Source organism: Hylobates moloch, unplaced genomic scaffold (genome assembly GCF_009828535.3).
Source record: "Hylobates moloch isolate HMO894 unplaced genomic scaffold, HMol_V3 SCAFFOLD_15, whole genome shotgun sequence".
Classification (NCBI taxonomy): domain Eukaryota; kingdom Metazoa; phylum Chordata; class Mammalia; order Primates; family Hylobatidae; genus Hylobates; species Hylobates moloch.
The window spans coordinates 71,167,154-71,193,958 of NW_026652290.1; the positions used below are offsets into that span (position 1 = coordinate 71,167,154).

Below are 26,805 nucleotides of genomic sequence, written 5' to 3' on the forward strand. Positions count from 1 at the left end.
CACTTAAATCTGGGAGGCGGAGGTTGCAGTGAGCCGAGATTGTACCATTGCATTCCAGCCTGGATGACAAAAGTGAAACTTCATCTCAAAAAAAAAAAAAAAAAATTATTGAGCTCTTTTGTAAGTGAGCCGGGTACTAGCTGTTGGGTCTAACTTTAGGGTCCTTGAGTGAAGTGCAAGAAACGAGTTACCTCTTTCCTCCTCTCCTTCCACCCTGTACCCAAATAAGGAATGCTTCGTTATAGAACAGGAAGATGCTCAAAGGCTTCCAGGGTAGACTGTTAAATTAAAAAGAGCAACAACAACAAAATAGATGTGGTTTTAGCCAGAAACAAATACTGTTGCTGCCAGGCTTTTTGTGTGTAAAGGGCTGTGGTAAAAAGTTTGGCTTGCTGTTTCATATAAATATTATAATAATTCTGATTTTAGTCCTACATCCTTCCTCTGCTTGTTTCTAAGATTGGTACCTCTCCAGGCTCTGCTGGCAAGAATGTCTTCTACATTGCTATAGCCTTCTCATGTATGCATGTGTGTTTGTTCTGGACTGCAGTTTTCTCTGCACTGGCTTAATCCTCAGCATAATCCTACCTGCTTTCTCTTCCAGAATGAATGAATGCATTTCAGTGGGATTTTGTTAGGAAGCAGAGGAAAATGTATGTGCTTATGCTTAGTTTGCCTTGCATAGAGTGAGTAATCCTTTTTTTTTTTTTTTTTTTGAGACAGGGTCTCACTTTGTCACCCGCGCTAGAGTGCAGTTGCATGATCACTGCTCACTGACACCCCAACCTCTGGGGCTCAAGCGATCCTCCCATCACCTCAGCCTCCTGAGTAGCTGGGACTACAGGTGTGCACCAGCATGCCTCGCTAATTTTTTTATTTTTTGAATTCTTGGTTTCCCAGCATGTTGGGATTACAGATGTGAGCCATGGCACCCAGCCAGTATTTGTTGAATAAATCAATGCTGTTGAAAAAATTGGGCAAAGCATACTGTTGTTTAAAAAGAAAATTACGGCTGTAGGAGATAGGTAATTAGGTGAATCTGTTAAATCCTGTTTTAAAAAGTCCTATTTTATTTTGTCCTAACTAAAAAAGAATCTCAGCCGGGCGTGGTGGCTCACGCCTGTAATCCCAGCACTTTGGGAGGCTGAGGCAGGCGGATCACCTGAGGTTGGAAGTTCAAGACCAGCCTGACCAACCTGGAGAAACCCTGTCTCTACTGAAAATAGAAAATTAGACAGGCGTGGTGGCGCATACCTGTAATCCCAGCTACTCTGGAGGCTGAAGCAGGAGAATCACTTGAACCTGGGAGGCAGACGTTGCGGTGAGCCAGGATGGCGCCATTGTACTCCAGCCTGGGCAACAAGAGTGAAACTCTGTCTCAAAAAAAAAAAAAAAAATCTCAAAGGGGTTAAGCCCTACCAATGGAGGTACAAAATGAGATAACTACCATCTCTCCTTTTTTTTTGGAGACAGTCTCACTTTGTTGCCTAGGCTAGAGTGCAGTGGCATGGTTTTGGTTTGTTGTAGCCTCAACCTCCTGGGCTAAAGTGATCCTCCCACTTCAGCCTCAGTAGCGGGGACTACAGGTGTGCGCCACCATGCTTGGCTAATTTTTTTTGTATTTTTTGTAAGAGATAGGGTTTTGCCATGTTGCCCAGGCTGGTCTTGAACTCCTGGGCTCAAGTGATTTGCCCCCTCAAGCCTCCCAAAGTGCTGGGATTACAGGTGTGAGCCACTTGTCCGGCTTCCTTTTTTGTTCTTTTTAAAATTATAGGCCTTAGTTTCATTTTGTTCCTATTCAGTGCCTAGCACAGTTCCTGGCATGTTGTAAATATTCAATAAATGATACTACATTTGTTTTACTTAAGCTCTTTGCCTCTCATTTTCATCATCATAGAAAATAAGGATTAAATGAGTTAATATACATAAAGCACTTGGAATAGAATCTAGCATATAGTTAGTGCTACATAAGTGTTAACCATTATTCTCTGACACATGAACACCTTTTTGTTTTTTCTATGAAGCTTTCTCTGATTCTGCTACTTTGAATTGGTAATTTGCCTTTCTGTATTCTGCTTGTATTTTATTTATTTGTTATTAGTTTTAGAGACAGAGTATTGCTGTGTTGCTCAGGCTGAAGTGCAGGGGCATTATGATAGCTCACTGTAGCCTTGAACTTCTGGGCTCAAGAGATCCTTCTGCTTTATCCTCCAGAGTAGCTAGGACTGCAGACGTGTGCCACTATGCCCAGCTAATTTTTACATTTTTGTAGAGACATGGTCTCACTATATTGCCCAGGCTGGTCTCAAACTACTGACTTCAAGTGATCCCCTTGCTTTGGCCTCCCAAATTGCTGAGATTACAGGCATGAGCACCATACCCATTCCTCTGCTTGTATTTTATATCACATCTTTTATATTAAATAACATAGATTTGTTTGCTTGTGTGTTTCTCCACCAAATATGATTCTTTATAGCTGGGGACTATCTTATTTATTTTGGTGGTCTCAGTGCATAGTCATTGCTTGCCACATATCATTAGTTCACTCATTTGAGCTAGGTCTTAAAGAATGAGGAGGGTGGTGTAATTGGAGCACGAGGGGCAGGGGAGTACATCAGTGGGAAGTGAAATTTGACAAATACACTGATACCAGATTGACCAGATAGTAAGTAGTTGAATGCCAGATTAAAGGATTTGAATTTATTTTATATGCAGCGGAAGACATTTTTTATTACTGACCTTAGTTCCATATTTTCGGAAAGTAATTCTGAGTGCACAGTAGAGCTTGTATTGGAAAGAGGAAAAGAGATTGGAAACAAGAAGAATATGTAAGAAACTCTGGCTCTTGACGTATGGTAAGGCTCTTTAGTTGAGAATCTTTCAGCATGTAACCTTTTACTATCATGTAACCTTTTAAGCCTTATCACAAAAGGGCTTCAGGGCTTCCTTGGTGACTTCGTTTTGACTTTGTTTAAAGAAAAACTTTAGACAAAATGAATTTATCAGAATTTATCTGTGTGTTAAAGGATTAATGAATGAGGCAGCACCCAAAATTAGAAGTAGTTCAGGGAGCTCTTGTTTTAACAGAGTATGCGGCAGACCTTTGCAGTAATCCCAGCATTTTGGGAGGCTGAGGTAGGCGGATCACTTGAGCTCATGAGTTCAAGACCAGCCTGGGCAACATGGTGAAACTCCGTCTCTACAAAAAATGCAAAAATTAGCCAGGCATGGTGGCACATGCCAGTAGTCCCAGCTACTTGGGAGGCTGAGGTGGGAGGATTGCTTGAGCCTGGGGGGTTGAGGCTGCAGTGAGCTGTGATTGTGCCACTGCACTCCAGTCTGGGCAACAGAGCGAGACCCTGTCTTGAAAAAAAAAAAAAAAATTACTTGATTGTCATAGCTACTTGTTTGTCTTATTTGGGTACAATCTGGCAGAAAGTTGCTTGTTAGAGAATAGTTGTTGGTTTCTGATTAAAATTAAGTTGTGACATCCTATGGATTGGGAGGAAATATTTGCAAGCCATGCATGTGATAAGGGGTTAAAATTTAGAATATAAAAGGAACTCAAACGACTCTATAGAAAGAATACAAATAGTCCAGTTAAAAAATGGGCAAGGAACCTGTATAGACATTTCTCAAAAGAAGACATACAGATGGCCAACAGATATATGAAAAAATGCTCAACATTACTAATCATCAGGGAAATGCAAATTAAAACCACAATGAGATATCACCCCAATACGTGTCAGAATGGCTGCTGTCAAACAGATGAAAGATAAGTGTTGGTGAGGCATGTGGAGAAAGGGGAACGTTTGTACACTGTTAATGGCAATGTAAATTAGTACAGCCATTATGGAAAACAATGGTGGTTCCTCAAAAAACTAAAAATAGAATTACCATATGATCCAGCAATCCAACTTCTGGGTATTTACCTAAAAGACTGGAAATCAGTATGTTGAAGAGATATCTGCACTCCCATGTTCATTGCAGCATTAATCATGGTAGCCAAGATACAGAATCAACCTAAGTGTCCTTGGACAGATGAATGGATAAAGAAAAATGTGGTATACATACGCAGTGGAATACTATTCAGCCTTAAAAATGAAAGAAACTTTGTCATTTGTGACGACATGGATGGATTGGAGAACATTAAGCTAAATGAGATAAGCCAAGTACAGGCAGACTAACAACATTTATGCTTACTTATATATTTAATCTAAAACCGTTGAACTAAAAGAAGCAGAGACTAGAACAGTGGTTACCAGGGGTGGGGGGAAGGCATGGGGGAATGGGGAGATGATAGTCAAAGGGGAGGAATTTTTTTATTTGAGATATGTTGCACAGTGTGGTGAATATAGTGACTAATAATGTACTTTATACTTGCTAAGAGTAAATTTCAAAAGTTTTCACTACAAAAAAAATTTGAGGTCATGGATATGTTAACTAGATTGATTTAATTATTCCACATTGTATTCATAAATCATCACTTTGTACCTCGTAAATATATAACTATAGTCAGTTTATAATTAAAAAATAAAAAGCAAAGATTAAGTTTTGTTTTACTGTTTACATTGGGCTTCAGTTTGCTTACATAGGAACCCAGAGTCCTAGGACCATCTTAGCCAAATGGCCTCCAATTAAAGATTGCTTACACTCTTTTTTTTTTTTTTGAGGCAAGAATCCTGCTCTGTTGCCCATGCTGAAGTTCAGTGGCACCATCTTGGCTCAGTGCAACCTCTGCCTCCTGGGTTCAAGCAATTCTCCTGGCTTAGCCTCCTGAGTAGCTGGGACTACAGGTGCCTGCCACCACACCTGGCTTTTTTTTTGTATTTTTAGTAGAGACGGGGTTTCACCATATTGGTCAGGCTGGTCTCAAACTCCTGACTTCAGGTGATCCACCCACCTTGGTCTCCCAAAGTGCTGGGATTACAGGCGTGAGCTACCACACCCGGCCAAGATTGCTTACACTTTTTAAAAAATGTTATATTGTTTTAGTAAAACAAAGGGTAAAATTTAATAAAAAGGCACAAACACATTTTGTGTATATTATGAAAATACCATCTATTTCCTCCAAAAGCTTATAAATTGATATGAGTATCATAAACCTGTTTATTTTTCTCCTGGACTAAGTATTGTTCAACATTTAATGTGTATTATGTGCAGGGAGGTAATGTGGGACCAGATTTTCTGGTTGGGAAAGGAGATAGTACTGGTTTTAGCACAGTAAGTTTCCATGCTTGTGTAGCACAACTGGAGATGCCTTCATGTAACAGACATATGAAGAGGTTGAGAGAGCAGGCTGGAGATTGGAAACTATCTAAGTAAAATTGAAGCCTAGGATTTGATGAGTTTGTGTATCTGATAAAGAATAGTGTAAGAGTTGGAAACACAATGAAATGTTTTTGTCTTTGGCTTTAGTGACATGGGATGCTTGATCACTAGTGTCTGATGCACCAGAGAAGCATGAAAATTGAAATCTTTGGGTTCAGTGAGGAAGTGGTCATTGGAGACTTGATACTATAATGATTGGGTGGTATGGCAGAGTAAAGTTGAATTGGAAAGGGATTAAGATGAATTGATAAGGAAGTGAAGCACTGTGTAGTTAAAAAATTTCTGTGAAGAATAAGAAAGCTGGAAGAACACAAGAAGCTGTAGGATTAGTGGTAGTTTTTTCAGTTACAGTGTGTGTACATGTGTGAGCGAACCATTTATAAAGAGAAGGAGGCTCAGTACAATTAAGTAAAACAACCAAGAAAATGAAACTGAAATATAGTATTTTAGAAAGGTAAAATGAACCATAAGAATGAAAAGCCCCTGAAATCCAGTAAAGCTAATTTTCAGCGTATAAATTTGGCATACAGAAGAAAAATTTTAGTATTTTAGTTGTCTTTGGAAGAGTTAAAATTCTTCGACATAATAGCCACAGGATTACAAAATCTTTGAGTCTATAATATATGCTTAGAGTGAATTCAAGGTTTTATTTTAGCTTTTTGAGACAGGGTCTTGCTCTGTTGCCCAGCCTGGAGTGCAGTGGTGTGATCATGGCTCACTGCAGCCTCAAACTCCTGGGTTCAGGTGATACGTCTGCCTCAGCCTCCTGAGTAGCTGGGCCTACAAGTGCATGCCACTACACCTGGCTAATTTCTAAATTTTTTATAGAGATGGTGCTCCTCTGTTGCTCTGGCTGGTCTGTAGCTCCTAGCCTGAAGTGATCCTCCCTTCACAGCATCCCATCACAGCACCCCAGAGTACTATGATGACAGGTGTGAGCCAGTACACTGGCCAAATTCAAGGTTTTAGAAATCCATAAAAATAGATTGCTAAAAGCTGAATAAATTAATAGACAATGCAGTGAGTATTTTTGCTGAAAAAAGATAGGCATAGCAGGAACATTTGATAGTTTTAGTGTGATATGATGAAAGAGAATTTTAAAGCACATTTATCATCTAATTGCCTGGAAAGAAAGAACCAGGCATGGTAAATTACAAATATGATGCTTACATTGATATTCACAACTACCCAGGATGTAAGGTTATGCAGTTACTCATTGAGAGAGTATTCTCTGAATTTGTAATTTAAAAACAAGATGTATCTATGGAAAAGAGAAATCTAATATAACGAAATGTTGACTGGAAAATGTTTGAAAAATATCTAATAGACCAAATATGGTTCTGGCATGATTGTAATCATTAGGAATCTTGAAGACATACTGAACCCATGATACTCTGAATATGTGATACTCTGAATATGTGATATATTTTAAATAATATTTATTGAGTATATCAGTCACTGTGTAATGTTTTACATATATTAAAAGTAGGCCGGGCACGGTGGCTTACGCCTGTAATCCCAGCACTTTGGGAGGCTGAGGTGGGCGGATCACGAGGTCAGGAGAGCGAGACCATCCTGGCTAACATGGTGAAACCCCGTCTCTACTAAAAATACAAAAAATTAGCCGGGCGCAGTGGCAGGCGCCTGTAGTCCCAGCTGCTCGGGAGGGTGAGGCAGCAGAATGGCGTGAACCCAGGAGGTGGAGCTTGCAGTGAGCCGAGGTAGCGCCACTGCACTCCAGCCTGGGCAAAAGAGCGAGACTCCATCTCAAAAAAAAAAAGTAAATAGGCACTTTCAAGATGTATAATAATACGCATTTCAGGTACTTGATTAGAAAATTATTTTCCCATTTAAGATAAATACATATTAATAGACAATGGTCAAACTTTTAAAGTCAGTCACAACAAAATGAGTCATGTTCATGCTTTTAAATATTCAGAGTTGACATCATCATAACCTTTGTTTCCCTAAATGATAACTTTATATATGGAGACAGTGGCATCTAGATGCTTACAGTTCTTGGTAAATTGAAGAGTGAGTGAATGTATTGTTTGGGAGTGGGGAAAAGTATTGTAATAGTGGTCTGGAGTAGGAGTACAAAGACCAATTTCTAAAAATCTGAGATTTAAAAGGAAATTTTAGTTTCTTTTCTAAATGTAGGGTTCACACTTACACTTTTCTTGAATTTCTAAAACTGAACACCTACCTAGTATTTCTACTGTGAGGAATGAGAATCTGAGTTTTGTGTTGTATGTAATTAGGGCAGGAGAGAAAATGTTTTGAAAGTGAGATCTGAGAGCTGTAAAGAGAGACTTGAGCTTTGCTAAGAAAACGAAAATATGTAAGTAATTTGGCACCAGAGTTCTGTATCTTCCTAGCTTGGAGGCTCCAAACCTTAGCTTCTGATATTAGAATTTAACTTTGCCGTTTCCGTCAGGTTTCTCTCCATCCTAACGAAAATGAATATCCCTTCCCTGGGCTGTTAGAACACGATCTCCCTGTAAATGATGATGGTATATCACGTGTATATTCACAAATCTTCTAGTTTAACTTCTAATGGAAAACCTAGAAAGATGTATAAATGGGGATCCCAAAGTAATCCCTCCCTCTTGATACTTTGTAAGCTAGTTATTAAGTGTTAATGACTTTGGGGAGTCACACACTCCTTTGGACTTTGTAAAATGAAAAACTAGATCTCTGCATTGACTAACATGATTCTGAGCATGTCAATCTTGGATAGGCTCATTATATTTGTGAGAATATATATACATCTGTCAAAATTAACTCGAACATCTTTATGTAACCAGTTACATACTATTTATACACATGAAATTAATCATTAATCTTGTTTACCTTCTGAAAAAACAAGCCGGGTAGTAAGAAAAATTAAGTTCATAGGGGTTTTTAAAAACATGTTATGGAAGAATCCTGGGCTCCAAAGTCAGAGCAAGCTGGATTTTAGCCATTTGTTAGATGCGTAACTGAGTGCAAGTTACAATGGAAACAAGCTAGAGGAATTATCCAGAAAATGAGGACGTATGCCTCGATATGTAAAGTGCGTAGCACATCCTTATGAGATATTCATTAATAAATTTATCACCCTTTCTGTTTTACAGGACAAGTGAAATGCCTTCTGGAAAACTAATATTTAAAATGTTGGAAGATATTTAAAGTAGTTATGTAGCTGAGTAAATTACTAAGATGTTAATAAATAGGAAAACATGAAAAGGACATGTAGGACAGCTTTATGTGAAAAACTTCTGTACTAATTAGTCGTCATGCCTGGGTTTAAGGAGCTTTTAGTAAGTATATTACATTTAGTTTTATACTGAACTTTTTATGGGGGAAGATTCTAGAGAGATTATATGCCCTATTGAGAAAGAAATAACCTATAATCAGGAATAACCTGAATAGTATGAATCAAAGTTAATTCTGTGTGAGTTAATAACTTGTTTCCTAGTTGAGTAGCAGCATACACCCAACTGATACTCTTCTTTAGGTGACAAGATAAAGAAAAAGTTATGTACAAATAATCAGGTAATGCCACTTCTTAAAAAATACAATCTATGCATGTAACAAAATGGCACTTGTAACCCATAAATTTATACAAATAAAAAATTATAGGCCGGGCGCGGTAGCTCACACCTGTAATCCTAGCACTTTGGGAGGCTGAGGCTGGTGGATCACCTGATGTCAGGAGTTTGAGACCAGCTTGGCCAACATGATGAAACCCTATCTCTACTAAAAATACAAAAATTAGCCGGGCGTGGTGGCACATGCCTGTAATCCCAGCTACCTGGGAGGCTGAGGCAGGAGAATTCCTTGAACCTGGGAGGTGAAGGCTGCAGTGAGCTGAGGTTGGCACCACTGCACTCCAGCCTAGGCAACAGAGCGATACTCCGTCTCAAAAAACAAAACAAAATTATAATTCCAGGAGATGCCTGTTCTTGGCCTCTGCCAGAGGTTACAGTTTCCAGCCTGTGAGATGGCCAGACGCAGGCTGCAAAGAAAAAAAAAAATTACACACACACACACGCACACACACACACACACATATAAATCGAGAGAGTGACAGAGAGACAATTCCAAAAGCTGTTTTAAAAACTAAATTTTCATTATATGTGCCATTAATTTGTAGTATCAGCCCATATTTTTAGTTTTGGTATAAGATTAATACAAAGTGAATGACAGACTACATCATTAGTGATCATGATTTGTATAATGTAATTTATGCTTTAGTGAGTTATTTTCCATATAGTAAAATGCCTTTATTTAAAAAAAGAAGAGGTACAGTACATTATAATTCCAAGGAAATTTTTGTATTTAAAAAATGCCAATTTTTGGCTTAAAACTGAAAGGGTTTCATTTAATACCTGAATAACAAGGAAATTCACAATTAAGGCTGAAATACTGTTCATATTATTGTGTATTTCTAATCATGTTATTTTAAGCTTGTGTATTTTAAACCATGGTTACAGAATTGTATAGGAATATATTGAAGGCATAACCTTATATTTATTGGAATTTTGGTTTAATTCTTTAGAACTTCAAAATAGTATTAGGATATGAAACAGGATTATTGTCACTCTGATAAAAACAAGACTGTACTGAGTCCTTCACTATTTTTCTAAAGAACTCACTTCTAGAGAGTAAGTGTTCAATAACATAAAGTTAGGAAATCTGTGTTATTAAAATTTGAATTTTTCTTTCACTGTATCCTAGTCTTTTGAATATATGTGTTTCAGGACATTTCCAGTTAAAATATAAATTTAGATAATATCCTCACTACATTAAAAATAAGATCTTTAAGTAAACGTATTTCCAAATCATATTGTCATTGTGCACTGAAATAATTCTCTGAAGACTAAAAGCTCTGCTTGTTTAGAAAAGTCAATGATTAGTTCTTTATATGCAACTGAGGTTCTGTTTCCCTTCTAAACGTTCCTTTACTAATTTTTCCAAAGCGAAAAGATGCTCATCTGCTTCTTCTGGCACAAGGTTCCTAATAGAATTTGCAAGTTCAAAAAGATATTCTGTATTTCTTCCACTTGGACCAGCTGCATTAAAAATTTGTTCAGCAATGTCTTCCAGAGGTGCAGGACCAAGATAATTAGGATTATCACATGTTCCAATATATAGCAATACATTGAATGGTTTTGTTGTGAGATCTTTTGGGTAAAAAATGACTGTTGTGGTTCTGTAGCCTCCTTTCTCTCTGAAGTCAAGGTATGCTTTTACTTCTTCTTCCTTTCCTACTGGCAATCTGTAAGCAACACCCCATACACATCCCTGTTGAAAAATGAAAAGAATACACACTGGTATTTATAAGGCTAATTAAAATAGGTGAAGATAGGTTGTGATCTAAGAGAGTATCTCATATATTCTTTTCTGTTTGTTTTTGAGATGAAGTCTTATCTGTTGCCCAGGCTGCAGTGCAGTGGCACGATCTTGGCCCACTGCAACCTCAGCCTCCCGGGTTCAAGCTATTCTCCTGCCTCAGCCTCTCGAGTGACTGGGATTACAGGAATGCACCACCATGCCCAGCTGATTTTTGTATTTTTAGTAGAGAAGGGGTTTTGTCATGTTGGCCAGGCTGGTCTCAAACTCCTGACCTCAACTGATCCACCTGCCTCGGCCTCCCAGTGTGCTGGAATTACAGGCGTGAGCCACCATGCCTGCCTGTATCTTGTATATTTTTAAAAGTGGGCCAGGAGCGGTGGCTCATGCCTGTAATACCAGCACTTTGGGAGGCCGAGGTGAATGGATCACGAGGTCAGGAGTGGAAGACCAGCCTGGCCAAGATGGTGAAACCCTGTCTTTACTAAAAATACAAAAATTAGTCAGGCACGGTGGCAGGCACTTGTAATCCCAGCTACTCGGGAGGCTGAGGCAGGAGGATTGCTTGAACCCGGGTGGCAGAGGTGGCAGTGAGCCGAGATCATGCCACTGAACTCTAGCCTGGGTGATAGAGTGAGACTGTCTCAAAAAAATAAAAAATAAATAAAAGTCAATACAGTTTTTCTTCACTTAAAGTGCACAGAAGAACATACTAAACAATAAAGGAAATAAGCACTTTAAAATCTCCATTGTGAATAATTTCTTTGTAGCATAGGCACAGCAAGATATTTTATCTTAAAAAAATTTTTTTTTTAATTTGGTCTTTTTCTTTAATAACGGGACTGAAATGAAAAATATGAGCCTTTCACTTGCTCATTAAAAAATTCTAGAAACAAAGTGCCATTTGTTTATTAACTGTTTAATTAGGAGTTATTAGTTACCAAATTGAAGCTCTTTTTTATAAATGCTTTTCATAGTATCAGTTATGAAAGCATTTCCTAATCCACACCATTGTTTATCTACCATTACTAACTGCTTGATTTTTGTTTATTAAAGTCCTTTCCAAAGTTAAACATTTAATTTCACAATATAAAATTCTGAATCTGTACCCCAATAAAATGATTGAAAATATTTAAGAAACTGAGGATTGTTGGTTAAATAAAACTTTCTGGTGCTCCAAACCAGTTTTAAAATCACAGGTGCTACTGAGGTCTACGGGAGGGTGGAGGGTGGGAGGAGGGAGAGGATCTAGAAAAATAACTAATCGATACTAGGCTTAATATTAATACCTGGGTGATGAAATAATCTGTACAACAAACCCCCATGACACATGTTTACCTATGTAACAAACTTGCACATCCTGCACATGTACTCCTGAACTTAAAAACAAAAATACAAAACAAAACACACAGGTGCTATTGATACAATTAAGCAATAAAGAAAATAAGAATTCCTCACTTAGATTTCTGCTGAAAATGAGACTGGTAGCAAAAGTGAAGAGAGCTTTTAGGGGTTCCATTTAATTCTCGGTGGTAGTCTGGCTGTCGGGGGCGGGTATTTCTATTAATGTCAAAGGGGACCACAAAATTCTTAGTTAATAAACTTGTTTTTAAAAAAACCCCACAGCCGGGCATGGTGGCTCATGCCTGTAATCCCAGCACTTTGGGAGGCCAAGGCGGGCGGATCACGAGGTCAGGAGATCGAGACCATCCTGGCTAACACGGTGAAACCCCGTCTCTACTAAAAATACAAAAAATTAGCCGGGCGTGGTGGCGGGCGCTTGTAGTCCCAGCTACTCAGGAGGCTGAGGCAGGAGAATGGCGTGAACCCGGGAGGCGGAGCTTGCAGTGAGCCGAGATCGCGCCATTGCACTTCAGCCTGGGCGACAGAGCTAGACTCTGTCTCAAAAAAAAAACCCCACAAAAACGAAAACGACGTGCCATTTGTCTGTACATTGTTGTCTACCTTGCACTCTGTTCTAACTTTTCTTATTGGCCTCATTTTTCACAAACACAAAAAAACCCCACAAATACAGAGAAGAATTCTAAATTTAGGGTAGTTCAAATTATCTGTGATGATTGTTAATCAAATTGAAACAGAAACATTGCAACATTTTATAAAATTAAAATTATACAAAAAAGAATATTTATACCATACCGCAGGATCTTCAACAAGAGTCACAACTCTTCCAGGCTGTTTTAAAAAAGGTAAAAAAATTTTTTTTCTGAATTAATAAAGTTCACTAAGTAGCTGAGCATTAGCAACATTTTTGACATGGAATATTTGAACTATATTTGCTCATAAGCACTATTTCTTAAGCATAGTTTTTTTATGTTAAAGCTAAAATGAATTAAGAGAACCTACCTTATCTAGAGACTATGTTGGCCTTTCTAAAAGATTTCCATCAATTTATACGTATTAGGTATATTATGTTCACTTTACATGGATATATTGGAAAACATACCAGTAACTAAAGGTCATCTAAAATGAAAGGCAAATGGAAGCAGTAATTATAAATATTCTGGTTTTTCCCTTAGGAAAAAAGAATGTTATAGTTTTATTTATTTATTTTTATTTTTTGAGACAGAGTTTTGTTCAACAAGCCCAGGCTGGAGTGCAGTGGTGCGATCTTGGCTCACTGCAACCTCCAACTCTCGGGTTCAAGTGATTCTCTCACCTTAGCCTCCTGAGTAGTTGGGATTAGAGGTGCCCACCACCACGCCCAGCTAATTTTTGTATTTTTAGTAGAGACAGGGGTTTCACCATGTTGGCCAGGCTGGTATCGAACTCCTGACCTTAGGTAATCCACCCGCCTCGGCCTCCCAAAGTGCTGGGATTACAGGCGTGAGCCACCGCGCCCGGCCTATAGTTTTATTAGGGAAAAAAACATATGACATAAGGGGTGCTTTCCTATATATAGGGAAGTGACTTTCAAATTTAGTGGATCAAAATGACCTAGAGGGCTTGACAAACACATTGTTAGGCCACACCTCCCGAGTTTTTGATTCTGTAGGTCTGGAGCTGTCTAAGAATTTGCATTTGTAACAACTTTCCCGCTGATTTCAGAAATTGTTTTGGGGCTCATACTTTAAGAACCACTGTTACCAGGGGATATTAAGAGGTTTTAAGTGCGAGAGAATGAGTGATTTACACTTCTGAGTTATGAAGTGTTCTTACCTTTCTGTATATGGTAATGGTGCTTCAAGGTAGGCATTCCTTTTACATTCATAAATGAACTTTACTTTGCCCTGTTGAAGGGTCAGCATTAGAACTGACCTATTCGTGTAGTTCTTGTATGGGACAATCAGACCACCTGTGTTCTAGGCAATTTTATTTTCCCATTTTGGTTTTAACACAGGTCAGTTAACAATTTTATGGAAAGCTTCACTTTTTACTATTCAACTTGAGGTTGAAATGATATATTATGAAGCCAAAACAAGTTTTATTTGTTCTCCCATTTCAAAGACTGATAAAACAGTCTTTGTTTATAAATGGAAAGCCTTAGAGAAAGTCCAGACTTGGAATGTTCCATAATTTAAGGCACAAAGGTGACACCTATCAGTGCCTGCAAGCTTTTTTTTTTTTTTTAAGTAAACTTCGTCCACAGAGTACCAAAGGCTGTGTGTGTACTGATACCTTAATATCATTCATGGGAATGTTGAGTCATAAGCCACAATTTTACCTACTTGTATGCCCAATGTCTGGCACATAGCGAGCCTAAATCAGGCATTTGTGTCATCTTTGTTGCTATTTCCTTCTAGTCTTTATCTGTTAGTATAGATAATTCGTAATCATGGAACACATGGGATTTTGGATTATGATTTCTCATTTAATTTTCCTGTTAGTCTTCTCATTTTAATAGTTGCATAATATTGTGTCATTGATGAACTATAAACATTCCTGTGTTCTTGGACATTTAGATTTCTGACTTGTTTTCTTTTTAAGATAATGCTACAGTGAGGATATATATATTGGTGAGGGTCAAGTAGATAATGCCATATTATTTTCAATTTCAAAGTGAATTAGAAGTTATTTATGAATACGTACTGTGTGCTGTGGAGATGATGAAATCTTGATTCTTGGTTCCAGTAGCTTATATTGTCATTCTAGAATGCAAACTAACATGTGAAATAAATAGAGCTAAGATATGGGCTAAGATGTATGGTATTAAGTGCAGTTAGAATTCTGAGTCTTAGGTGCTCAGAAAGACACCTTTTTTTAGCCCTTTTTTTTTTTTTTGAGACGGAGTTTCACTCCTGTTGCTCAGGCTGGAGTGCAGTGGCGCAATCTCGGCTCACCGCAACCTCTGCCTCCCGGGTACAAGCGATTCTCCTGCCTCAGCCTCCAGAGTAGCTAGGACTCTACCAGCGTGCGCCACCATGCCCGGCTAATTTTGTATTTTTAGTAGAGATGGGGTTTCTCCATGTTGGTCATGGTGTTGAATTCCCGACCTCAGGTGATCCACCCGCCTAGGCCTCCTAAAGTGCTGGGATTATAGGCGGGAACCACCACGCCTGGCCATCCCCTTTCTCCTTTTAAAGAATCACGGACTGTTGTGTTGACTAGGCAATTTCTAATCATCAGTGTATTCTGACAGCATACATATCTCAATGTGTTTTGTAACACACTGTACATTTTGGTCAAGACTAGAGTAGTAAAGTATGTTGTTATAGCCACATACATAAATATTTAATACTTGGTCATTATAATTGGAGCCTGGGCTAAAGGTTTTCTTTTCGGAATGGCAATTTTAAATATTCATATCAAAACTGACAACTCTCAAACTCGTGGCCTCTAGCAGTCCTGGCTCAAACTTCCAAAGTGTTGAGATCAGAGGCATGAGCTACCGGGCCCAGCCAAAACTGACAACTCAGAAGCCATTTAATTTAGCTTAGTTCTTTAATGTCTTGAATATTGTTTTAGAACATTCTTGGAGATACTTTGGCCATGACATTTCTGTTCATCTATAAATGTGCATTTACCCTAAGCCATTTGCCCCTTTTCAGGTCATTGTGTCCCAATAGGCCAGTATAGTCTACTTAAAAGCCAAGTTCTTAAATGACCAACTCTAGTTGAGATAGAATGGTTTCTAACTCAGGTTCTTTTCGTGATTTTAATCCCATGTCTCTCTTATGAGCAGGTGCAAACTACTTTAGAGCCTTGACCTTTTCCCCTTTCCATTGACCAATTTCCAAATTATTAGTTACCTCAATCTTAGTTTTCTTTATGGATTAGTTGTTTTGTAGCCAGTACAAAGCTGATTTGCATAAGCAGTGAGCTGCTGCTAATTCTCTATACCTATATTGAGATTAATGTCTTTGTATGACTGACTGAAAAGTGGATCAATGAACTTACATTTCACATTATGAGAACCATCAAGAAAGTGACATTAAAATCATGCTGGATATAGTAATGAGTTTGGTACTGTGTTACTCATATAACCAGAACTTCATTTAACTTCACTAGTACCTGAAAACCAAAGTGAGTTCCTTAATAACCAGCGAAAATTTTGGAAACTCGTTCTGCAATCCTAGGTGTCAGAAAATAAAACTTTTGAAAGATGTAAAGAAATCCTAGAAGTAACATGCACGTTTAATCGCAAGCCCATGAAAGTCGGCTAGAATGCAGAAATGCCAACAAATTTAATTGCTAAAAAGCTGAATTTGCAACTTAATTTTACCATTTGAACTCTGTGGTGACATGAACATTCATCTTCCCGCCAGTGGGATTTTTTTTTTTTGGCAGAGGTTGCGGAGAAATGGAGTCCCCATCTCCGCACTCAGCCTGGTGCGAGCTCGTGCGCCTGTGCCCGCGCTTCTCGCCGTCTCTAGAAACTAACCGCTGGCATCTTAAGCAGCTTCGGAAGGAGTGCCCGGGCCGGGTTAGAGATGGCGGGCAGGTGGCAGGGAAAATCTACAGAAATAAGTGTTACCCCAAGCCACGTGCTTGGCCCCCATGAAGCACTAAGGTGTGGTTCCCTAGGGTGTGGGTGCTGTGTGTGGAGTTGGGGAGCAGGGGTCCGGGGGCAGTAAGTGTGGGGAGCTGACCGGCACCTCACCTTGCCAGGGACCCCGCGGTGGTCCGTGCTGCCCTGCCAGAAGCGCCTGCTGTAGTTTGTGATGTATCCGACCAGCTTGTCCTGATAGGGGAAATCCACCTTCCAGATCAGGGACCCGTAACCAAAAACCCACATCTTTTCGCGGCTCCTCTGCCACAGCGGCCGTGAACCCTAGCTGTCGCCGCGCCGCCGGGGACTGAAGCCTCCGGTAAGCGAGTAACCGGCTGCGCGGGGCGCAGGCGCGATGGCCACTTGGGGCGCAAAGCCCCCTGGGAGTTTAGATCCAGAAAGGTTTCCCGAGCGGATCTCAGTCAGCTTTATTTTATTTCCTTGATTAGGGTGTCAAGAGACATTGACCTTCGGTGTAGTAAGGAATGGATTCTTTTGCAGGCTCCGTAAATCACCCTAACCTACCTTTAGTGCGCGTGTGCAGAAAACTACAATACCCACAATGCTTTTTGGAGCTATTTGGCTCTGAAATTGGAACCGGGCTTATTTCTAACGGGGGCGAGGAAGGAGAAAAGAGCTGGAGTCGTCACTCGTGTCCAGATACGGAGGCGGTGTACCAGCACCGCAGGCAGCACCTAGAAACACGTTTTGTTCTGCTTTGGAAATTAGATTTTTGCCTATATAACAGCAGCCGGAGGAATGTAATCCATATTCGATTTTATGTCCTGAAAAAAAAAGTCTTTTGCCTTTCAAATAAAAGCAGAAAGTTTACAATAGAAGTTTACGCCTGTGAAAGAGTAGCTGTCATTTCAATGGGAATTATTTATATATTTAAATTTTACACAAGTTTATTCATCTTTAGTATTATCAGTGGCTTGTTCAGAAAAGAGCAGGCAAATGTTCTTAACTTGGGGCCCCTGTAAAGGCCATTTGGAAACGAGCTGGGGAACCTGAATTTGTGTACAAAATTTGAGGTGTACACTTTTCTAGGGGGAAACTACAGCTTTCATAAGTTTCTCCAAGGGGTCAGGGATCCTAAAATTTTTGAAGATCTGCTCATTTGAGCTCTTGCTGCAAAATATTGTTTAGGAAATTCGCTTCAACTATCGTGGCTGTGTCTCTGTGTGTGTGAAAACAGAAGCCTTACCAAGTGATTGTTCTTTCTTGAAGATTTTTATACTATGGTCTTGAATGCTAAAACACTCAGATTCAAGGGGTATTATTTGTTTTCTTATAAAGAAATCAGCAGGAAGCTGCTACCAAACAAACAAAAAAACCAAGTCTTTTCCTATTTTCTCTAAGTTGTAGTTTCAAATTGCCTGACTTGGTTACTAACCCTTCTTTTTTGAAAAATTTTGAATATACAGAAAACTCAGATAAAAAGAGTGTAATGACCAATACCTTTCATCTAGATCCAATAATTACCATTTTGCACAGTTGCTTTACTTCCTTTTTACTTTATTTATACTTTTAAATGGAAACATTTGAAGTTGCATGTGTTATGACATTTTACTGCCACATACTCTACACGTGTCTTATAAGAATAAGGACATTCATCCTAGAACAAGTTCCCTAAAAAAAAAAGAATAAGGACATTCTCCTAATAACGGTGATGCCGTTATCACATCTAAGAAAATTAACAGTAGTTTTGTAATCAAATATGTATTCCATATCCAAACTGCTTCATAGAGTCACTAACAAGAAATTGTGTCTTTGAGAGAGTCACATGAGAGCTATACTGGACTCTGAGTGGAGGGGAACTTGAAGTGAGCATTGGAGGGAGATGATGATGTGAGCAAGAACTCTGTTAAGAACTTTCTGGGCTATGTAGGAAAACCAGGCTCATCTCTTTATGGTGTTCTCTGTTGGTTTCAGTATGCTCAGTCAGTGGGTCTATTTGGTCAAGCATAGAGAACCTGAGTGTTTAACCTCTTCTGGAAAGGACCAGCAGGTGCAGGAAGACTAGAATGACACCTATCTTTCACTGCTTTTCTGGCCTCTTTGGGTTTAGTTGTTTCCTATAGAGGGCTATATATTGAGGCTGAGCATTGCTGGTAGTTGAATGGCTGTCTCTGCATAGTGTAGTGTACACTGGGGATTAAGCAGAGGTGCTCTTATCAATGGAGCACCAAAGAGTGTGTTGTGGTGGGGTGTGAACAGGAGCAGAAGCTTACTCCTCAAACATTTCCAGAGGAGGAAAGATAGAACACTTAAAAGTCCCTTCATGTTTTTAGTAGGAACATTCCACAAGGAATTCTAATCTGCCAAACAGAGAGACTTCCTGGTTTAGGCAGCAGCAGAGACTGTGTCATGGCAGTCACTTTCTGTATTGTGGGCCCTTCTTCGTCAGTCATGTGAGAGATACTAGACAGGCCCACCGTGATCTGCTGACCTCTAGGAGTGAAGTGTTGTTTTATTGACTATAGTATTATCCTTCTACCTTGTTTTGTAGACTGGTCAAACAAATGGATTTTACAGAGGCTTACGTGGACACGTGCTCTACAGTTGGACTTGCTGCCAGGGAAGGCAATGTTAAAGTCTTAAGGAAACTGCTCAAAAAGGGCCGAAGTGTCGATGTTGCTGATAACAGGGGATGGATGCCAATTCATGAAGCAGCTTATCACAACTCTGTAGAATGTTTGCAGATGTTAATTAATGCAGGTAAAGTAAATTCAAGGTATGGAGGCTTTGCCTACAAGCTGGATTAATAAAACATAAAAAAGTATAATATATAACTTATTAACAGTAGTATTTGTTTCCCTTTCTATAGTCATAACTGCCTGAATTTGTTTATTAAGGATAGTAAGATTGCCTGCCTTGGATTCAATCAGTATGATATTCTAGTTAGACATCTTATATGGAAGTGCCTCTGTCTGGTCTCTTTTTATTGACTGAGCTAGGTGATATGGGAGAAGTAGTCTGCTGTTTGAATTTAAGCATGTGGTAGTTACTGGTCATGTTTATTCTTTCTTCCTTTACCAAACAGAAAGAGCAATTGTACTGAAATTGAGGATGTGTTTTGATTGAATTAGTCTTTTTCTTTTTAAACACTTTTTAATACTTTTGGGAATCTTTACAACTACTTAGCATGAGACAAGATGCCTGCCTTCCTGATGCTTTTTCTTGTCAGGGGAAACAGATGACAAATATCTAAACAATTAAACAAGATAATTTAAAAAGGTAAAAGTGTTATGAAGAAAATAAAACAAAGTAGAGATAATAAAACAGATGGGATAGAGAAAAATTGTGTGCTACTGCACATCTCTTCACATCTCTACATTCAGTGACTTCATGCTTGGGATCAGCCATGGTAGGAGTATTTACACCACAGAAATAAGCCAGTGCTACAAACCAGTGCTATAAACTGGGCTTTCTTCCCCCTGGACAGCTAGTTATTAAAAGTTATCCAGCACACTACTGAGTGAAGGGCATTGACTAAAGGCGAGATTCTGACATTTAGTAGAGAGGGGGTAGGAAGAAAACAGATGGTGACTGAGCATTGCTTTGTAATAGTCATTGTGCCACATGCTCAATTTATCTTCTTTAATATTTATAAAAGTGGTGTTAGAGGCAGTATTATCCTCATTTTATTGGTGAAAAGACCAAGGCTCAGAGAAGTTGACTTGTAAAAGGTTACATAATAAACTAGGGTATTTGATTTGAACCCATTTCTCTGATTCTAAATCCCTTTTTTTTTCTCTCATACCATGCTTCTGACATTTAATTGAATGAATTTATAGCATTCAGTTAAACTGAGATTGACTATAATACTCTGCATTGTAACACTCAGAACCAATTTCATTTCATTGATCATGGAAATTCAGACCCTTTTCTCTGCATACTTATCATCACCAGGTATAGGTCCTTAAAATGTAGACTTCTGGGTCCATAGCCCATCAGAACTACTAATTTGTTACCTGCTGGACGGGAAAGGAAATAATCTTGTTTTTGGTAGTGGTAGATGTTTTTTTTGTTGTTGTTTTGTTTTTTTCTTTTTTTTGTCTTAACAGGTAAGAGATGGTAAGGCTAAACTCCGTAAATCATAATGCAGGAAATTTGTCATGATTGTTTTTAAAATCACGTGTTCAAGTGTCTAGTGACTATTATAGTTGAGTGTTTGAAGATACTGGAAAAACAGATGTTATTCCTCTAATTTCAAATGCTTAAGATATGTTTTCAGAATCTGTTTGAAGTTAACTATAAAGCTTGAGTTCCCAAACTATTTGTAGTAACAAAGACATGAGTTTGAATACCCTTTTTTAGGCAAAAAACTCGTTTCCAATATACTGTTACATCTCTTCTTCATATCGGAATAGCGTAGTTTATGTTACAGATTTTTTTTCATCTGCTGAGTAAACTTGGGCATGCTTTTGACTAAAGGCATTTGAACTGGCTGTTAAATTCATCTCTACAGTTGCCCTGCCGTATCTACAGGGAGTTGGTTCCAAAATGTCCACGGACACCAAAATTCATGGATGCTCCTCAAGTGCTGCAGTCTATCCTGAAGATAGGAAAATGTCCTGTACACACATACAAAAAGTCAATTGTCTGTATCTGTGGGTTCCACATCCCACAAATGCAATTATCTTTCATCCCAGTTGGTTGAATCTGCAGGTGCAAAACCCATGCATACAGAGGCCCAACTGTATTTCCTTTTTTTCTGAGACAGAGTTTTGCTCTGTCGCCCAGGTAGGAGTGCAGTGGTGCGATCTCAGCTCACTGCCACCTCCACCTCCCAGATTCAAGCGGTTCTCCTGCCTCAGCCTCCCAAGTAGCTGGGACTACAGGTGCACACCACCAGTGCCTGGCTAACTGTCTCACTTTGTTGCCAAGGCTGGTCTCAAACCCTTGGCTCAAGTGATCCTCCTGCCTTGGCTTCCCAAAGTGCTGGGATTACAGGTGTGATGCACCACACCTGCTGTCTTTTATTATATAATTTTCCTACCTCCCTGAGGTTTATCTAATATTAATACACTGTCAGAGATTCCTAAAAGATAATTAGTGCACCAAAATAAGAAGGTATGTAGGCCTACACAAATAAAATGGAAATATCTAAAATGGTTAGAAGAGTTTTGCTTTACTGTGTCTTCAATTTAGATTTGGAATCCATTCTGAGTACCATACATGGTCTTCTGACTCAAGTTGGAGAAGAGCATTCAAGTGTGGTGTAGATTACATAGAAGTTTAATATGCATATGTATTTTTGTATTTCTTATGTATCTCATTTTAGTTTTCTGTTTAACATATTAGCACAGATAACAAATTTACTTGTCTTCTCTCCTGTATTGGAGGTTGGGTGTAATGGGTGTTGAGATTTTATGAAGCTTGTCGTCCTGGAGGGCAGTAATGATCTTCACTGGCAATTAATGCCATTCAATAGTAAGTCATTTGCTGACTAAAAGTCACTTAAAAATCTTATAATTATTAAGCATATAGCTAAAAAGTACTGTTATTTGGCTAATAAATGATCTAGCTCATAGTATTTTTAATTAGTTCATGTTAAATGAGAAAATATGCACTAATACTGGGCACAGTAACAGATGCTGAAGTTCCTTAGACAAACAAATCACTGTAGCATAGTGATTAAGAGTTACGGTCAGAAGGACCTGGATTCTAGTGACTCTACCATTTTATTGGTGTGACTTTGGACAGGTTTTTTAACCTCTAAGAGGTTTAGTTTTTTCATCTGTTAGATAGAAATATTCTGTTGTTCCAGCTCAGGCCAGAAACTGGGCCATCATTAATTCCTTTTTCTCATATTTCTCACTAGTCAGTCAGCAAATTTGTGTATGTGTATGTCTATATTTGTGTGTATGTATACACACACACACACACACACAGTCAGATCACTTCTCACTACTATTAACACCTTTGTCAGAGCCACATCTCTTGTCTGCGTTGCTATAATAGCATCTTAACCGATCTTCTCTATCTGCCATTGCTCCCTCTCCATCCTATGACAGGCCACCCTCAATATATTAGAGGTCTGTTGTATTTTAAAATACAACAGACCAAGTCACTCTTCCGCTCTCTTGAGTGAAAACACTTTTGCGTCGTATTTCATGGTAGAGATGTAATGTAATTTATGTAACCATTCTCCTATTGATAGACATTTTGTTTGTTTCCTAAAGTTTTGCTGTTAAAACTAGTGATTCAGTGAACATCCTTTTGTGTATATCTTTGTCCACATGGTTAAGCATTTCTGTAGTATGGGGTTTTAGAAGTGCAATTACTGTTTGATAAGTTAGAGTTTTCTGGAGAAATAGAACCAATAGAATATATATAGATAGACAAGAGGGGATTTACTATGGGAATTGGCTAATGTAATTATGGGAGCTGAGAAGTCCCATGATATGCTCTCTGTAAGATGGAGAACCAGGGAAGCTGGTGGTGTAACTCAGCCTGAGTCTGAAGGCCTGAGAACCAGGGGAAGTGATAGTGTAACTCTCAGTTTGAGGCCAAAGGACTGAGAACTGGGGTGTGGGAAGCCACTGGTATAAGTCCTGGAGTTTGAAGGCCTGAGGATCAGGATCCCCAGTATCCAAGGGCAGGAGAAGATGCATGTCCTAGCTCAAGAGAGAATGAATTCTCCCTCTGCCTTTTTTTTTTTTTTTCATTTGCAAGATTAATAGAGTGAAAACAGAGCCCCCATACAACAGGAGGGGACCCAAAGGGGGTTGCCGCTCCCTGCTCAAATGCCTGAGTTTATATCCTGATCATTGTCCCTCCCTCTGTGCTCTCAGGCGATATATGATTTGACTATTTCTTTACCTCGTGCTGTAGCCTAATTTATATTTTAGTGAGCCCTCTTTACTACCTGATTGGTCAGGTGTGAGCTGAGTTACAAGCCCCGTGTTTAAAGGTAGGTGTGGTCACCTTTCCCAGCTTAGGAATTCTTAGTCGGCCTAGGAAATCCAGCTAGTCCTGTCTCTCAGTACCCCCTCTCAACAGTAAAACCCAAGTGCTTTTGGGGAGGTTGGCCGACGACTGCTCTTAAGTGCTTCCTCCTGTATTGGGGCATCATAGGGGTCGTGCAGTTGAGATTTCCTCAGGAGGAGTGCCTTCGATGTCATTAACATCGGAGCATGGGCTAGCAGGCTGTTCCAGGGGTCCGCAGTAGATCTTAGTCATGGACTGCATCTGGGGTTCCATTTGAAGAACGATTTGTAGTTTTACAGCTTTGATTCTGGAAGAGACAAACTTAACAAGAAGGTTAAAGATACAGGGATTGAAATGTAGGCCTGAAGTGCCAGGGATTATTTCTTCGGCATACTTCACAGGCCCTGACTATCTGCTTGATAGTTTTGAAAAGGCCTGGTCCAGTAAATAATGATTTGGCCATCTGATGGGTGCTATCAATGCCTAAGTCAAGGGTCTAGTGAAGGGTTTTAAGTAATTTCCATTGGTTAGCTGCAGGCAAAAGTATTTTTCCTTCTTCAGTGGCTAGCCATCCTGAGGGGAGGAAGCTATGTCCTCTTGAGGTTCCCCATTCTATTTCTTCTGCTGAGTACTGGGCCTTGGTTTCCTGGAGGGGATTACCCCATACTAGGGGTCCTTCTGTAAGCATTTCTAATGGAAGGTCCTACCTTGCAACTCTTTTGGCTTCAATATCCGCTTGGCGGTTTCCTTCCACTTCTTTTCTTTTCTTTCTGATGACCCCAGCAGTGTAAAACTGCCACCTCTTTAGGTTTCTGTACAGCCAAAAATAATCTCCTAATGTCTTCCTGATGTTTGATAGGTGTTCCCTCAGAAGTTAGGAATTCCCTTTCTCTCCATATTGTTGCATGGGCATGGAGAGCTAGGTAAGCATACCTAGAGTCTGTGTATATATTTACGCTTTTTCCTTCTCCTAATTCTAGTGTATAACGGCCCCTGCTTTTCCTAGGATGTCTCTCCCTAACAAAGGAGCGGGGCTTTCAGGCATAATTAGAAACGCATGTGAAAAGAGTAAAGTTCGCCAGTCACAACTTAGTGGCTTGGAGAAGTATATAGTGACTGCCTGTCCTAGGATCCCCTCGGATAGTGACAGATCTGGAGGACAGTTGTCCGGGACAGGAGAGTAGGACTGAGACAGCCGCGCCAGTGTCCAGGTGACAGTTAACTTCCTGGCCCTCAATGGTCAAGCGTACCCGGGGCTCTGTGAGGGTGATGGCATGGGCTGGCGCTTGCCCTGGGCACCCTCAGTCCTGCTGCTGGATCATCTGGCTAGTGGCTTCTGACTCACAGGACCTTCGTCCCCTGGGGCAGTGGACCTTCCAGTGATTCCCTTGACATAAGGGGCATGGATGAGGGGGCGGCTTATTTCTATTCAGACAATCTTTTTAAAAATGTCCTTGTAAACCATACTGGAAGCAATCCCTATTAGGCATTCAATTTGCCCAGGCTTTCCCTGTTCCAGAGCCTTCAAAGTCCATTTGCCTGAAGGCCATGACTAAAGCGGTGGCCTTTTTCTTATCCCGTTTATCCCATTCTGCCTGCTCCTCCTGATCTCTATTACAAAAAACCGAGGTTGCCAAGTTCAATAGCGTTTCTAAGTTTTGCTGCGGGCCTAAGGCGGACTTTTGAAGTTTTGTTCTGATGTCTGCAGCTGACTGAGAGATAAACTTATCCTTTAGGATTAGTTGGCCTTCAATAGAGTCAGGCGACAGAGAGGTATGCTTTCTCAATGCTTCCCTTAGTCTCTCCAGAAAGGCCGTAGGATTTTTCTCCCTTTCCCTGTGTTGTAGTGGACATCATTGAATAATTCATAGTCTTCTTCCTAGTTTTTTTTAGCCTTCTAGCACGCAAGTTAGCAAATGTCTGCGGCACCAATCTCCATGTTCTGATTCTGCGTCCCAATGAGGGTGTACGCTGGGAACTGCCTGCTGGCCTGTGGGGAATTGTTCTCTTTCCTCTATTGTCATCCTATCATTGACCTGACTGAGATACCAGAGATTGCCAAACTCTCGGGCTGCAGTTATGGCGGCACTTCTCTCTTTTGTGGTTAGTGTCTGATCTGGCAGTAACATTGTATCTCTCTATGTCAGATCAAAGCATTGTTCTAACCGTTGTAAAACATCAATATAGCCATCAGGGTTATCTGAGAATTTACCTAGGTCTATTTTAATTTGCTTCAAGTCTGACAGGGAAAAAGGTACATACACTCTGGGCCGAATTCTCCAGAATACATCTTAGGGGCGTTTTTGCCTTGGGGGGAATGTCTTCCATCTGAAAAAAGAACATAGGGATGCCAGCACCTCTAGTCGTTTTCCGATGAGCATTAGCCCTAGAGTGTCCTCTGTGGTCCTAGTGCTTATTCCTTTCCAGGGTGTGTAACTACCCATGGACCTCTGCTTATCGGATTAGTTACGCTCACCAATGTAGCAGTCCTGCACCCCTTTTCCCGCCTTTCATGACCACAAAGAAAGGGGTCTGGGCTGCTGGATTCTAGTAGTCCTTTACCAGCATGCCTAACATTGCCTTTGCGCTCAAGGGTGAGTTCTAGAGCTGGGCTGGGTTCCTGAGTATTTCATAACAACCCAGCTGCCCCATCAAGATGCATTCCCATAAACAACAATTCTTACGCAAATTTTTTTCGGAGAGGGTGTAGGTAACCTTTTGAGTTAGGATCGAGATAGAGTTTTTGCCCACTAGGGCCTTTGTCCTTCTTTCCCTTGTAGGAATATGCCCTAATTATCGATCTTAAACTGTTTGTTGCCCCGGATTAAGTCCTTGCGGGTACGAAATATGAGAGATGGATCCTGTTTATCCTATGTGCCTTTTTCTGTGGGTTACTGGGTTAAGGATTTTTGATAGGAAGGCTATGGGTTGTCAGTGGTCTCAGTGTTTTCAGGCTATGCCCTTGTTTACACTGACAACAAGGTAGTATTGGAGTGTTATAGGGTCACAGAGAAGACCTTCAATTATCAATTATAGGTTTTAAATTTACCCTGGCTTTTAAAGGAATAGGGCACACTATTTTTTCTTTACTACTTCTATCTGTCTTTTTCTCTCTCTTCCTCTCTTTTCTCTCTTGTCTCTCTCTCTCTGTCTCTTCTCTCCTTGACTTACTTAATTTGCTTTCATCCTGATCTATTATGTTGTCATAGACCCAGTTCCAGTTGTTAAAGTACTGGGTCATGAGTTTCAAG

At 39.8% G+C, this 26,805-nt stretch overlaps 2 protein-coding genes across 10 annotated transcripts in view; one reads left to right on the forward strand and one right to left on the reverse strand.

Moving 5' to 3' along the window:
- The window catches only part of ASB3 (ankyrin repeat and SOCS box containing 3), a 125,041-nt gene that overhangs the window by 4,494 nt on the left and 93,742 nt on the right, over window positions 1-26,805 (forward strand). Inside the window, exons 1-3 of one of the 9 annotated variants that reach the window (XM_058428443.1) lie at window positions 2,578-2,855; window positions 8,448-8,633; window positions 19,128-19,336. The exons of 1 other annotated variant lie outside the window; for it this stretch is intronic. In XM_058428443.1, coding sequence (XP_058284426.1) covers window positions 19,141-19,336 — 196 coding nt within the window. In that variant the 5' untranslated portion in view covers window positions 2,578-2,855; window positions 8,448-8,633; window positions 19,128-19,140. Of the gene's footprint in view, window positions 1-2,577; window positions 2,856-8,447; window positions 8,634-16,617; window positions 16,637-19,127; window positions 19,353-26,805 lie in introns of those variants that run through there. 7 more of the 9 variants (XM_058428438.1, XM_058428439.1, XM_058428440.1 and 4 more) reach the window with 7 other exon arrangements.
- Window positions 9,818-16,934, reverse strand: CHAC2 (ChaC glutathione specific gamma-glutamylcyclotransferase 2). The gene is made up of 3 exons (XM_032177011.2): window positions 16,727-16,934; window positions 12,826-12,861; window positions 9,818-10,620 (listed from the first exon to the last, which is right to left on the reverse strand). The coding sequence occupies exons 1-3, from the start codon at window positions 16,859-16,861 to the stop codon at window positions 10,237-10,239; spliced, it is 555 nt and encodes a 184-aa protein (XP_032032902.1). The 5' UTR covers window positions 16,862-16,934; the 3' UTR covers window positions 9,818-10,236.